At 53.5% G+C, this 14,089-nt stretch overlaps 2 protein-coding genes across 2 annotated transcripts in view; both read left to right on the top strand.

The window, feature by feature from the left end:
- The window catches only part of LOC148662483 (C-type mannose receptor 2-like), a 32,839-nt gene extending 30,698 nt beyond the window's left edge, over positions 1 to 2,141 (top strand). Inside the window, exon 13 of the mRNA XM_088633009.1 lies at positions 197 to 2,141. Within this exon, the coding sequence (XP_088489135.1) occupies positions 197 to 201 (5 nt within the window). The 3' untranslated portion in view covers positions 202 to 2,141. The remainder of the gene's footprint in view (positions 1 to 196) is intronic.
- A 958-nt stretch (positions 2,142 to 3,099) lies between these two features.
- LOC148662482 (uncharacterized) lies at positions 3,100 to 14,088 on the top strand. Its single transcript, XM_088632128.1, has 5 exons — positions 3,100 to 3,226; positions 6,435 to 6,785; positions 7,513 to 7,635; positions 8,096 to 8,163; positions 12,374 to 14,088. Exons 1-5 carry the CDS (start codon positions 3,199 to 3,201, stop codon positions 12,485 to 12,487), a joined length of 684 nt encoding a protein of 227 aa, XP_088488254.1. The 5' UTR covers positions 3,100 to 3,198; the 3' UTR covers positions 12,488 to 14,088.
- The last annotated feature ends 1 nt before the right edge of the window (position 14,089 follows it).

Raw genomic sequence — 14,089 nt, 5'->3', positions numbered from 1 at the left:
CCAGCGACACGCCCCTGTCTGACTCTCAGAGTGAGTCCTGACTGTCACACACCAGCGACACGCCCCTGTCTGACTCTCAGAGTGAGTCCTGACTGTCACACACCAGCGACACGCCCCTGTCTGACTCTCAGCGTGAGTCCTGACTGTCACACACCAGCGACACGCCCCTGTCTGACTCTCAGTGTGTCTCTTGTAGGGTGAACAGTGTGAGTCCTGACTGTCACACACCAGTGACACACAAGAGGAAATCTGAGAGACTGGTGTTGCCTGAGTCAAGACCTCCGGATGTAGAATTGTGTCTCATGTACATTTACTGTTAAACAGGGCTTGTTTGAAGGTTCATATAAGCATAGTGTTTTTCTTTGGGTGTGGGTAATTAGTTTTAGATTTTTTTTATGCCTTATGAAAGGATCGATATCTTGTAGAGTCGCCTTAATATTGTTTCCTGCTTATAGCCTGCGTCCAGGGTTCGAGCAGAGCTGCTTGTGTCGAGTCCCCTCAGTGCTCAGTCCAGTGGGCTTGTTACCTGCCCATCACAAGGGGAGGGAGTCAGGAAGAGTCTCCGCACCACAGCAGGAACTGGAAATACTGCAGGTGGTCTAAATATACAGGCCAGTCACCTATATTAGAGATAATTATACAGGCCAGTCATCTGTAGGAGAGATAATTATACAGGCCAGTCATCTGTAGGAGAGATAATTATACAGGCCAGTCACCTATAGGAGAGATAATTATACAGGCCAGTCATCTATAGGAGAGATAATTATGCAGGCCAGTCATCTGTAGGAGAGATAATTATACAGGCCAGTCACCTATAGGAGAGATAATTATACAGGCCAGTCACCTATAGGAGAGATAATTATACAGGCCAGTCATCTATAGGAGAGATAATTAGACAGGCCAGTCATCTATAGTAGAGTTCATTATGCAGGCCAGTCATCTATAGGAGAGTTCATTATGCAGGCCAGTCATCTATAGGAGGGGTATGTATACAGGCCAGTCATCTATAGGAGAGTTCATTATGCAGGCCAGTCATCTATAGGAGGGGTATGTATACAGGCCAGTCACCTACAGGAGGTTTAATTACACAGGCCAATCAACTGCAGGAGAGTTCCATACACAGTCTATCCTACAGGCACTCCTACAGCAGGGCTACGTGTTCTGGCTGTCATACAGGTGTGTGAATTCTACAGGCCGTTAATTAGTGTGTGACGTGATCAGGCGCTGTCGCCCCTGGAGTTTCCCTGTAGTTAACGAGGCTGGTGATAGCTCAGTGAACTCTCTCCCTCTCTCTCTCCCTCTCTCTCTCTCTCTCTCTCTCTCTCTCTCTCTCAATTCAATTCAATTCAAGGTGCTTTATTAGCATGACCGATGGGTACAATCACTGTTGCCAAAGCAAATGAAAGTAATGATATTTACATTCTCTCTCTCTCTCTGCCCGAGTGGCTCTGCAGGCCCTGCTCTCAGCTGTGTCTGGGGCCGAGAGCACACACAGCAGGGACACAGGCTCTCTGTCGGGAGGCCAGTTCACACTGGGCTGCCTCTACCTCCCAGTGCTCAGTTGAGATGTGAAAGATATGGGAAAATATGGGTCTTGTTTTTTTTTTGGGTGGAGGGGCTAGGACTTGTGTTTAATCTCCTTTCACTGTGTGTCACCGAGGGCCCCTCGGTTATCTCCTCTGGCTCGCTGTGTGTGCTGCGCGTACTGCTCAGAGGTGACCTTTTCATGACAAGATTTTCAACTTCCTGTTTCCAGCCAAAGCTGGGACACTTTTTCGTTTTTCGGTCGAAGAGAGCTTTGACATTTTATTTTAAATTTTGGGGGTCTGGGCACGGGGGGAGGGGTTTGAAACAAGCATCCTTAGATATTTTGTGTTGTTGGTCTGGGAAGAGGGGGCTGTTTTAAACGTATTTCTCACATTTAGCGCATGTTGAGCGCTCGTACCTGTGGTTCAGGTGTAATAGGTAAGAGGAGTATTTCCTGCCGAAGAGAGAAGAGAGGAAACACCTGATGTCCACCCCTGAAGAAGCCGAAAAACGCTGTGTTTCCTCCCTTCTCTTCTCCTCGTACTATGTGATTGAACTTTGGTTTCTCTTTGTAGCTTTGCAAAGATAAATAAAATGCTTTGCGTCTCATGGTACCGGTGGTTTTGTTGTCATTTTGGGTTGCGAGTCGGGCCTCTTTCACACAGAGGACGTTTCCGGGCCACCTTACTAAACAAAAGGGGGAAAGACAAGGAAAGCTACTGAAAACGTGAAGAAAGTAATTGTCTATTGTCACAGCTATGAAAGTGGAGGCAGAGGGTGTAAGGGCCAAACAACATTTAAGGCATTTAAAACTGAGAACACTTCTTTACACAGAGGGGGGTGGGGGTGGGGAACAAGCCGCCCAGCCCCTGTGGTTGAAGCCGATACCCTGGCTTCTCTCCAGACACAGCTGGGTGAGCTCCTCCAGTCAGGACAGGGGGCTCTACTGTATACAGAGGGGGGTGGGGGTGGGGAACAAGCTGCCCAGCCCTGTGGTTGAAGCCGATACCCTGGCTCCTCTCCAGACACAGCTGGGTGAGCTCCTCCAGTCAGGACAGGGGGCTCTACTGTACACAGAGGGGGGTGGGGGTGGGGAACAAGCCGCCCAGCCCTGTGGTTGAAGCCGATACCCTGGCTTCTCTCCAGACACAGCTGGGTGAGCTCCTCCAGTCAGGACAGGGGGCTCTACTGTACACAGAGGGGGGTGGGGGTGGGGAACAAGCCGCCCAGCCCTGTGGTTGAAGCCGATACCCTGGCTTCTCTCCAGACACAGCTGGGTGAGCTCCTCCAGTCAGGACAGGAGGCTCTACTGTACACAGAGGGGGGTGGGGGTGGGGAACAAGCCGCCCAGCCCTGTGGTTGAAGCCGATACCCCGGCTCCTCTCCAGACACAGCCCCCCCCACACACACACACCCTGCATCTTCCTCTCCCCTCGACCCACCCTCCCCCACTCGAGTAGCTGTCCAGGTTCACCTTCTTCCTGTGAAGAGAGCGGCTCCCGGCGGAAACGCGCCGGCAGGGCGGAGCTGTGACTTCCGCCGCGCACGTGGCTGTCTGGCTGGCTGACCCCCCCCGGGTGCGACGCGCCCCACGGTCTCGGCTCGGGGGGGCTGGTGTGACCGCTGTGTCGCTCCTTCTGCTGCTGCTCCTGCTGCTGCTACTGGTCTTTAATGGCCATGATCCTGTTCATCGTTATCTGTGAGTAACCTCTCCGCTTTTAAACCCGTCAGAAAATAAAAATACAAAGAGAAAAATTAAATTGTCCTACTGCTGGCGGTTTTGACCTGTCCGACTCCCTAAATACTTTAATTTTAAATGCTCGTTTTTTTTGTGTGTGTGTTTTTTTTTTTTACTGCTCGTGATGTACAGTAGCTGTGTTTTATGGTTGTACATGAGCTCTCAAGAACGCAGGTTAAGGCCGGCGGACCGGTGTTCATTTTTATGGGCTTTTATTACGCCTTCTCTCGCTGCTGGGGTGTAAGGTTAGTAAAAGTAAAAAAAAAATCAGAACTTTTTCTGTTTTTTTCACAACAGTCAGGACAGGAGGCTCTTCTGTACACAGAGGGGGGTGGGGGTGGGGAACAAGCTGCCCAGTCCGTGTGGTTGAAGCCGATACCCTGGCTCCTCTCCAGACACAGCTGGGTGAGCTCCTCCAGTCAGGACAGGAGGCTCTTCTGTACACAGAGGGGGGTGGGGGTGGGGAACAGGCTGCCCAGCCCTGTGGTGGAAGCCGATACCCCGGCTTCTCTCCAGACACAGCTGGGTGAGCTCCTCCAGTCAGGACAGGAGGCTCTACTGTACACAGAGAGGGGTGGGGGTGGGGAACAAGCGGCCAAACGGACTGGATGGGCTCCTCTTGTCCAGTTAATCCTGCCTCACGCAGGGGTGTCCAGCGCCGGTCCTGGTGCGCCCGCCCTTGAACTACATCCGTCAGAAAAGATGTCCGTCGCGTCTTGGGTCGGTTTATGTTTTATCGGGCAGGCGCCATCCGCGACCACGTTCACAACTCGGACGAGCTCCGAACTGCTCCCCTCCCCGAACCAAATCACCCGCTTCTGTAGCCCAAACAGGCGCGGTATCCCTCTCAGACAAGATTTAAAAAAAAAACAACAACAACGACCTCTCTTTATCTCCAGCAACGCTACTGTCGATACTCCGCTGTCTTGGTTATATTGTTGTATCGCACAGTGCCGTTTAGACCAAAAATAAAAAAATAATAAATATCCCAGAGGATCATTAAAGCTGGAGTTGAACCCTTTGGGAATGGGTTTAATGTGCAGCCCGTCAGACACCCCGTGTCCTCCCGTATCGCCCTCGGATCTGGCAGCGGAAAGAGATAGTTGAGATTTTAACAGCCGCATCGCCCGGCGTCCGTATCCGCAGTCGGTGTCGGTCCGTCCGTCGGTTCGGTCCCACAGCCGGGTCCGGTACCGGTCTGTTTCTGGAGTCCAGATCAGCGCCCTTTTTTCAGTCCGTTTTTTTTTCTTTTCCCCGAGGTCTGTCGCCGGAGCGCCGCGTTTTTCGTGTTAAAACCTTCACGGAATGATTTGGTTTATTTTTTTATTTTTCTTGACTTAAAACTCCACCAAAAAACAAAACAAAACAAAACAAAACAAAACAAAACAAACAAACAACAGACAAAATAAAAACAGACTGGATGGATGTCAAAAAAATAATAATAGATAGATAAGACTTTATTGATCCCGAAGGGAAATTGAGGCGTTACAGCCCCAGACCAGCAAAAACAGACATCAGAACAGACGGAAAAATTATACCAAATATAAAATAAATAAATAAAAATAAATACATAGGTGTGTGCACAATATGTTCATAGTCACTATAAAAACAATAAAAATCTGTGCAAAATGTGCATAGGTATGTAGAGATTGGGTGTCCAAAAAGTACAACGGAGCAACATGCTGTCCAGAGACGAGCAAAATAAGGAGACTGTGTGCAGATTTCGCTCAGGTAGCGTATTAATTCTGCCGTTTTGGTTTTGGGGGATCTCTGCTTTTCATCACCTTTGACCATGAATAAAACATATTTAAAAAAACCCAACAACTTTAATTTCCGAGCCGGAAGTCTGTTGTTCTCGTTGCCGCCGATGCGCCCGGTTGTCAACACGGAGAGGTTTTATGAATGTAACAGGATTTAAAGATTTTATTTAAAAAAAAAACACTACTGAAACTCCACCGAAAGCTTGAAAAGGGACCAAGCGATTAGATTTCGCAATAAACATATAAAGGATTTGAATCGGAGGTGGTACGATTCGTAATCATCCCTGGAGGCGAATTGCGGGTTTTGTTATTGGTTCAGGTCGGTACATTGTCATATTTACCGCAAAATAAAACTTTTGAAAACAAACAACAGCATCTTCCCTATTTCCGAGAGCCTTGGAGTCCTAATTATCTCACAATTCTTTCATTTTTCGATCGACAGGGTTCTGTGGCGCGACAGCCCGCGTCGCCCGACGTTATCTCAGACGCGGAGAGAGTGTTTGTCGTGTTTTATAAAAAAAAGTACAGAAATCAGTCGTGGGTATTCAGAACGACCTTCTGTTTTAATAAAACAAATAACTTTTTTTAAAAAAATAAATAAGGAACAGCAACAACAAAAAAGAAACAACAACAATCATAAGAAGTTTCTTTTTTTTGTTGCTGTTTCTTATTTAAGTAAAAAGTACAGAAATCAACAATGGGTCTTCAGAACGACCTTCTGCTTCATCATTATTATTGTTGTTTCTGCTTTTGTTGCTGTTTCTTATTTATTGAAACAGCACAGGAATCAACCGTAGGCGTTCAGAGCTGCCTTCTGCTTTTGTTGTTTACTATTGTTATGGTTGTTGTTTTATTTTTAAAGAAGTATGGACATCAAGAACGGCCGTCCATATACGTTTTTATGTTGTAATATTGTTTATTATTATTATTATTATTATTATTATTATTATTATTATTATTATTATTATTATTGGTTTTTTTTAAGTAGGGGCATCATGAACGGGCGTTTATAACGGATTTCTGTCGTTGGTGTTGTTGTTGATTGATTTGACCAAAACTCACATCCAGTTCTATCCTTTATCTCATTCTGTTGATGTGTGATTTTGCCCATCTGATGTTGTTTTGCACATTACCTGTTACCTGTTGTTGTTTTTGCACACTGCCAGTTTTTTGTACTTCTTATCGTCCGAGAGCTCACTAAATAGCATTTCGTTATACCATCTACCTGTATGTGAGTATAATGACAATAAACTTGAACTTGAATGTTGTAAACACCGCTTTCTGCGCCCCGGGCTTCTGTTTCTGTTGTCGTTGCTGTTTTGTTTTGTTTTTTGTCGTCCTTGTATTTGTTGTCGGTTTATTTTAATTTGTTGTTGTTGTTGTTTTTTTCCCATGGTCGGCCCGCGCAGGCGCGCTGGGCCCGGCCCGGGGCGCCGCCCGGCGGGTGTCGCCGGGAGATGACGTCACGCTGCCCTGCGAGGTCCCCCACGCGCACGAGACCCACTGGTTCGTCCTGCCGGCCGCCGGCGGCCCGGCTCTCGCCCTGACCTTCGCCCCCAGCCCCCGCCCGCGCGGCCCGGTCGCGCTGTCGCCTAGCAACGCCCCCGCCGGCCGCTGGGCCGGCCTGTGGGACCCCGGCACCGGCACCGTCGGCCTGCGGGTGTCCAACGCGTCCCGGCGGGACGTGGGCTGGTACCACTGCGCCGACCGGGCCAACGGCAGCCTGCGCAGCGGGGGGGGCATCGCCCTGCGGCTGGAAGGTGAGACGGAGTCCCGAACCGTCCCGCCACCCCTCCTCCGAGTCCAAACCCACACCTCCCAGGCTAGGCACCCTCCCGAAAATGCGTCCCTGATACCCCCACCCCCCAAAATACACAAGGAAGAGGCGTTAGGGGGGCCAGCAGGGGGCGCTCACCCTGTGGCTCATGTGGGTCCTAATGCCCCAGTGTAGTGACGGGGACACTATACTGTAAACAGGCGCCGTCCTTCGGATGAGACGTCAAACCGAGGTCCTGACTCTCTGTGGTCATTAAAAATCCCGGGGTGTCTCTCGAGAAGAGTAGGGGTGTAACCCCGGCATCCTGGCCAAATTTCCCCATCGGCTGTTATCAATCATGGCCTCCTAACAATCCCCCTCTGTGAATTGGCTTCATCCCTCTGCTCTCCTCCCCACTGATAGCTGCTGTGTGGGGAGCGTTCTGGCGCACTATGGCTGCCGTCGCATCATCCAGGTGGGGCTGCACATTGGTGGTGGTGGAGGGGAGTCCCCATTACCTGTAAAGCGCTTTGAGTGGAGTGTCCAGAAAAAGCGCTATATAAGTGTAAGACATTATTAATTATTATTATTATTATTAAGTATGACGCAGAGGACAGGAGAGGAGAGGGGACCTCTGGCGCTCACGCGTCTGAATAAGGTTCAGAGCTGTCGGCGTTTTTGTTGTTTTTTTATGAAACGTTTTTTTGTTGTTGTTGTTGTTGTTGTTTCAGAAGACGACGAGCAGGCCCGCCCTACCCCGGCTCCCCCGGTGTGCTGGGCTCTGGCCGCCGGCCTGCCGCCCCTGTGCTCGCTGGTCTCCGCCGCCTGCGTCTGCGGCCTCTGGCGCCGGAGAGGTAGGCGATAGCAAGGAGCCTGGGCTGGCGGGTGTTCGCCTGTGCGTCTGCTTGCTCGCTTGCTTGTTTGCGCACAGAAGTTGCGGCTCAGGACCCGCTGGAGGGGTCCGCCGGTTCGTATCCCGCGGCCGGCAGAGGAATCCTACTCCCGTTAGGGGACCCCGAGCGAGGCCCTTCACCCCAGCTGCTCTAGGAGTGCTGTATAAATGTCTGACCCTGCGCTCTGACCCCCAGCTTCTCTCCCTGTCTGTGTGTCTCATGGAGAGCCAGCTGGGGTCTGTGAAAAGACACATTCCTCATGCAAGACATTGTTATAGGGCCGATAAAGTGATCTGATCTCATCTTCTGGATTTGCACGAGTGCGAACGAGGTGGGGGTACAGTGCCTGCAGCAGGGTGCTCTGTCGGGGATCTCTCAAGCAGGGGTGAGGTTCGCACTGATGCGCGTCTTCCTGTTTCAGGGACCTGGGTCAGAGCTCCGCCGCGTCCGCCACAGGGCGGGGAAGAAGAGAAAGGGGACAATACGCAGGTATCGGCTGTCTTTCTTTTTTTTTATTATTATTATTACTACGGAAGAGAACTTGTGCTGTTTGCCCCCCTCAGTCCCAGTCCGCTAGATCTCCAGCTGACACACTGGAGCCCAGCGATCTGCCCCCCTCAGTCCCAGTCATCTAGATCTCCAGCTGACACACTGGAGCCCAGCGATCTGCCCTCTCAGTCCCAGTCAGCTAGATCTCCAGCTGACACACTGGAGCCCAGCAATCTGCCCTCTCAGTCCCAGTCCGCTAGATCTCCAGCTGACACACTGGAGCCCAGCGATCTGCCCCCCTCAGTCCCAGTCCGCTAGATCTCCAGCTGACACACTGGAGCCCAGCGATCTGCCCTCTCAGTCCCAGTCCGCTAGATCTCCAGCTGACACACTGGAGCCCAGCGATCTGCCCTCTCAGTCCCAGTCAGCTAGATCTCCAGCTGACACACTGGAGCCCAGCGATCAGCCCTCTCAGTCCCAGTCAGCTAGATCTCCAGCTGACACACTGGAGCCCAGCGATCTGCCCTCTCAGTCCCAGTCAGCTAGATCTCCAGCTGACACACTGGAGCCCAGCGATCTGCCCTCTCAGTCCCAGTCCGCTAGATCTCCAGCTGACACACTGCAGCCCAGCGATCTGCCCCCTCAGTCCCAGTCCGCTAGATCTCCAGCTGACACACTGGAGCCCAGCGATCTGCCCTCTCAGTCCCAGTCCGCTAGATCTCCAGCTTACACACTGGAGCCCAGCGATCTGCCCTCTCAGTCCCAGTCAGCTAGATCTCCAGCTGACACACTGGAGCCCAGCGATCTGCCCCCCTCAGTCCCAGTCCGCTAGATCTCCAGCTGACACACTGGAGCCCAGCGATCTGCCCTCTCAGTCCCAGTCCGCTAGATCTCCAGCTGACACACTGGAGCCCAGCGATCTGCCCTCTCAGTCCCAGTCAGCTTGTTCTCCAGCTGACACACTGGAGCCCAGCGATCTGCCCCCCTCAGTCCCAGTCCGCTAGAGCTCCAGCTGACACACTGGAGCCCAGTGATCTGCCCCCCTCAGTCCCAGTCAGCTTGTTCTCCAGCTGACACACTGGAGCCCAGCGATCTGCCCCCCTCAGTCCCAGTCAGCTTGTTCTCCAGCTGACATACTGGAGCCCAGCGATCTGCCCTCTCAGTCCCAGTCAGCTAGATCTCCAGCTGACACACTGGAGCCCAGCGATCTGCCCTCTCAGTCCCAGTCAGGTAGATCTCCAGCTGACACACTGGAGCCCAGCGATCTGCCCTCTCAGTCCCAGTCAGCTTGTTCTCCAGCTGACACACTGGAGCCCAGCGATCTGCCCTCTCAGTCCCAGTCAGCTAGATCTCCAGCTGACACACTGGAGCCCAGCGATCTGCCCTCTCAGTCCCAGTCAGCCAGATCTCCAGCTGACACACTGGAGCCCAGCGATCTGCCCTCTCAGTCCCAGTCAGCTTGTTCTCCAGCTGACACACTGGAGCCCAGCGATCTGCCCCCCTCAGTCCCAGTCCGCTAGATCTCCAGCTGACACACTGGAGCCCAGCGATCTGCCCCCCTCAGTCCCAGTCAGCTTGTTCTCCAGCTGACACACTGGAGCCCAGCGATCTGCCCTCTCAGTCCCAGTCAGCTAGATCTCCAGCTGACACACTGGAGCCCAGCGATCTGCCCTCTCAGTCCCAGTCAGCTTGTTCTCCAGCTGACACACTGGAGCCCAGCGATCTGCCCCCCTCAGTCCCAGTCCGCTAGATCTCCAGCTGACACACTGGAGCCCAGCGATCTGCCCCCCTCAGTCCCAGTCAGCTTGTTCTCCAGCTGACACACTGCAGCCCAGCGATCTGCCCTCTCAGTCCCAGTCAGCTTGTTCTCCAGCTGACACACTGGAGCCCAGCGATCTGCCCTCTCAGTCCCAGTCAGCTTGTTCTCCAGCTGACACACTGGAGCCCAGCAATCTGCACCCCTCAGTCCCAGTCAGCTAGATCTCCAGCTGACACACTGGAGCCCAGCGATCTGCCCTCTCAGTCCCAGTCAGCTAGATCTCCAGCTGACACACTGGAGCCCAGCGATCTGCCCTCTCAGTCCCAGTCAGCTAGATCTCCAGCTGACACACTGGAGCCCAGCGATCTGCCCTCTCAGTCCCAGTCAGCTAGATCTCCAGCTGACACACTGGAGCCCAGCGATCTGCCCTCTCAGTCCCAGTCCGCTAGATCTCCAGCTGACACACTGGAGCCCAGCGATCCGCCCTCTCAGTCCCAGTCAGCTAGATCTCCAGCTGACACACTGGAGCCCAGCGATCTGCCCTCTCAGTCCCAGTCAGCTAGATCTCCAGCTGACACACTGGAGCCCAGCGATCTGCCCTCTCAGTCCCAGTCCGCTAGATCTCCAGCTTACACACTGGAGCCCAGCGATCTGCCCTCTCAGTCCCAGTCAGCTAGATCTCCAGCTGACACACTGGAGCCCAGCGATCTGCCCCCCTCAGTCCCAGTCCGCTAGATCTCCAGCTGACACACTGGAGCCCAGCGATCTGCCCTCTCAGTCCCAGTCCGCTAGATCTCCAGCTGACACACTGGAGCCCAGCGATCTGCCCTCTCAGTCCCAGTCAGCTTGTTCTCCAGCTGACACACTGGAGCCCAGCGATCTGCCCTCTCAGTCCCAGTCAGCTAGATCTCCAGCTGACACACTGGAGCCCAGCGATCTGCCCTCTCAGTCCCAGTCAGCCAGATCTCCAGCTGACACACTGGAGCCCAGCGATCTGCCCTCTCAGTCCCAGTCAGCTTGTTCTCCAGCTGACACACTGGAGCCCAGCGATCTGCCCCCCTCAGTCCCAGTCCGCTAGATCTCCAGCTGACACACTGGAGCCCAGCGATCTGCCCCCCTCAGTCCCAGTCAGCTTGTTCTCCAGCTGACACACTGGAGCCCAGCGATCTGCCCTCTCAGTCCCAGTCAGCTAGATCTCCAGCTGACACACTGGAGCCCAGCGATCTGCCCTCTCAGTCCCAGTCAGCTTGTTCTCCAGCTGACACACTGGAGCCCAGCGATCTGCCCCCCTCAGTCCCAGTCCGCTAGATCTCCAGCTGACACACTGGAGCCCAGCGATCTGCCCCCCTCAGTCCCAGTCAGCTTGTTCTCCAGCTGACACACTGCAGCCCAGCGATCTGCCCTCTCAGTCCCAGTCAGCTTGTTCTCCAGCTGACACACTGGAGCCCAGCGATCTGCCCTCTCAGTCCCAGTCAGCTTGTTCTCCAGCTGACACACTGGAGCCCAGCAATCTGCACCCCTCAGTCCCAGTCAGCTAGATCTCCAGCTGACACACTGGAGCCCAGCGATCTGCCCTCTCAGTCCCAGTCAGCTAGATCTCCAGCTGACACACTGGAGCCCAGCAATCTGCACCCCTCAGTCCCAGTCAGCTAGATCTCCAGCTGACACACTGGAGCCCAGCGATCCGCCCTCTCAGTCCCAGTCAGCTAGATCTCCAGCTGTGTCTTTTTCAGCAGTAGTAGCATCAGTTATTTCAGTGGTACTAGAAGTCCGGTGTTAATAATGGCACACAGGTTGAAATGTGGCGGGTGGTGTGATCTAGCACTGCTGATCACCAGCGAGCAGTGTCTTGACAGGACACAGCTGGTGTGTGTGTGTATGTGTGTGTGTGTCGGGGGGGGGGGGATTTGGAAACTATTCGTTCTTTCCAAGTCTGAGACAAGAGAAAAAACAGACGACTGAAGCCCTCCTGTGGCCAGAACCCGCCTTTGACCACTTCCGTTTTTGATCGAGAAGTTTCCAGGGGCTGTTTTTCGCTGCACGCGTGAAGGAAGGGCCTGCGTCCACTCGCTCCACGCGTGAAAACACCGGTGGGGCTTCTTTCACGGTGGGAAAAAAAAACCCACCACCACCACCACCAACAACAACAACAACAACAACAACAACAACAGATCAGACACGCCACCGCATGCAAAAACAGACCCGCACTTGTGTGTGTGTGTGTTTTTAAATTAAGAATTAATTAATAACCATAACGCAAACACATTAAAAAAAAACCTAGAGAACAGCCGAGTGCGTCCCCAACTGCGCCTAGGTCCGTCTGGACCCCCCCTCCCCCGAACCCACACGCTTTTAGAATCCTCTCCCGCCCCCGATCCGAGACAAACCCTGCGCGCGTGCGTTCTTTTCTCCCTGCGGGATTTTAACCCCATCTGCTCCTCGTGTCCGCAGGAGGACTCCGGGCTCCAGTACGCCTCCCTAGACCTCCCGCCTCGGCCCCCGCGGGCCGTCCGGACCGCCGAGCGGACCACCTACGCGCGCGTGTACCACCAGAGCCGAGCGTGAGGAGGAGGAGGAGGAGGAGGAGGAGGAGGAGGAGAAGAAGAAGAAGAAGAAGAAGAAGAAGAAGAAGAAGAAGAAGAAGAAGAAGAAGAAGAAGAAGAAGAAGAAGAAGAAGACGAAGGAGAAGGAGAAGGAGAAGGAGAAGAAGAGGAGAAGGAGAAGAGGAGGAGGAGGAGGAGGAGGACGACGACGAGGACGAGGAGGAGAGGCGAAGAAGAGGAAGAAGAGGGGGAGAGAGACGCCCGGCGTGACGTGACGTGACCACGCGTCTGGCACGTTATCACAGGTCCCGGCTGTGTTTTCTACGCGAGGGTCATCGCGATTGCTGGCCCCGCCCGCGTTGGGCTTCGCGGTGTGGACTCGCCGAACAGCTGGTCCAGAAAGAAAGACAGGTGTCCCGCGCGGAGACGGCCCTCGCCCGCCCGGTGGGCGTTTCCCAGTCGCTGGGGTGAGTGGGCAGTGGGCCCGGCCAGGGCTCTTACAGGGACAGCGTGGCAGCAGGTAACTGGGCTGAAGAGAAGAGAAGAACGAGGCGTCGTTTCGGCGCCGGGGGGAGGGCCTGCTTCGGGTGCGAGGGGACACGCGACGACACGTCGTGTGTGTGTGTGTTTATTTGTATTTTTCTCCTCTTTTCCTGCACTGGAATGATGCCGCTTCCTCTGTCGGGGCTGTGTGCGTTATCTGCAGTAGATACGAGTGTTTCTCCCATTCAAAACGCGTTCTTGTTTTTTGTTGTCGTCCTTTAACAGTTTTCAAAGCGGCTTCATTACAAAGAGATACACAGCGCGCTTTTTAAAAAAAAAAACGACAAGCCATAATTCCTTACGGTTATATAGCGCCTTGCCGGACCCTCCCCTCCGAGCTCTTCCCAGGTCAGGGGGATCCCCTCCACCCCCACCAGTGTGTACCCCACCTGGATGATGCTCCAGCACACAGCAGCTCTCAGTGGGGAGGAGAGCAGAGGGATGGAGCCAGTTCAGAGAGGGGGGTGATTAGGAGGCCATGATGGGTCAAGACCAGGGGGGGAATCAGGCCAGGACACCGGGGTTACACCCCTACTCTTCTCCAGAGACACCCCGGGATTGTTAATGAGCACAGAGAGTCAGGACCTCGGTTTGACGTCTCATCCGAAGGACGGCGCCCGTTTTTAAACCTCTTCTACAGAAACGTGACCCATCTGGGTGAAGAGCTGCCGAAAGGTGCTCTCTGTGGACCGACCCTACGTGCTCAGGTTTGCTTTCGTGCGGGGGCGTGTAGCCAAGACGAGAGAAACAGAGCCTGGATAAACAAAAGAGACAGAAGAGACCAAACCGCATGCTTTCTGAACCGACAGGAGGTCACAGGGTCACAGGGTATGGAACTTCAGGGGGCCGGGGGGCTACGTGTGCTATATATACACCTAGCGCTGAGGACGCGTCATTTTCCACAGCGCTCTGGTCTGGGTGTGAAGAGGGAGGAGGAAAGGCAGACAGAAACCAGTTTGTTTTTTCAAAAGAAACAACAGCAAAAACCACATCAAGGCTTGTGGATTAATGGCGCTTCTGAGCAGCCTGGCCTGTAACAACCCGAGCAGGCTGTGAAACCCTTGAGAAAAGGTTTTTTTTT

Source organism: Lepisosteus platostomus, chromosome 5 (genome assembly GCF_059453375.1).
Source record: "Lepisosteus platostomus isolate fLepPlt1 chromosome 5, fLepPlt1.hap1, whole genome shotgun sequence".
NCBI classification, from domain to species: Eukaryota; Metazoa; Chordata; class Actinopteri; order Semionotiformes; family Lepisosteidae; genus Lepisosteus; species Lepisosteus platostomus.
This window is presented reverse-complemented; position numbering and strand designations above follow the sequence as displayed.

What these genes read in the sequence shown, in the direction of transcription:
- LOC148662482 (XM_088632128.1), top strand. Translation starts at nt 3,199, where the DNA reads ATGGCCATGATCCTGTTCATCGTTATCT. An exon ending in GATCCTGTTCATCGTTATCT is followed by an intron (nt 3,227 to 6,434) that starts GTGAGTAACCTC and finishes CGGCCCGCGCAG; the next exon opens with GCGCGCTGGGCCCGGCCCGG. An exon ending in CATCGCCCTGCGGCTGGAAG is followed by an intron (nt 6,786 to 7,512) that starts GTGAGACGGAGT and finishes TTGTTGTTTCAG; the next exon opens with AAGACGACGAGCAGGCCCGC.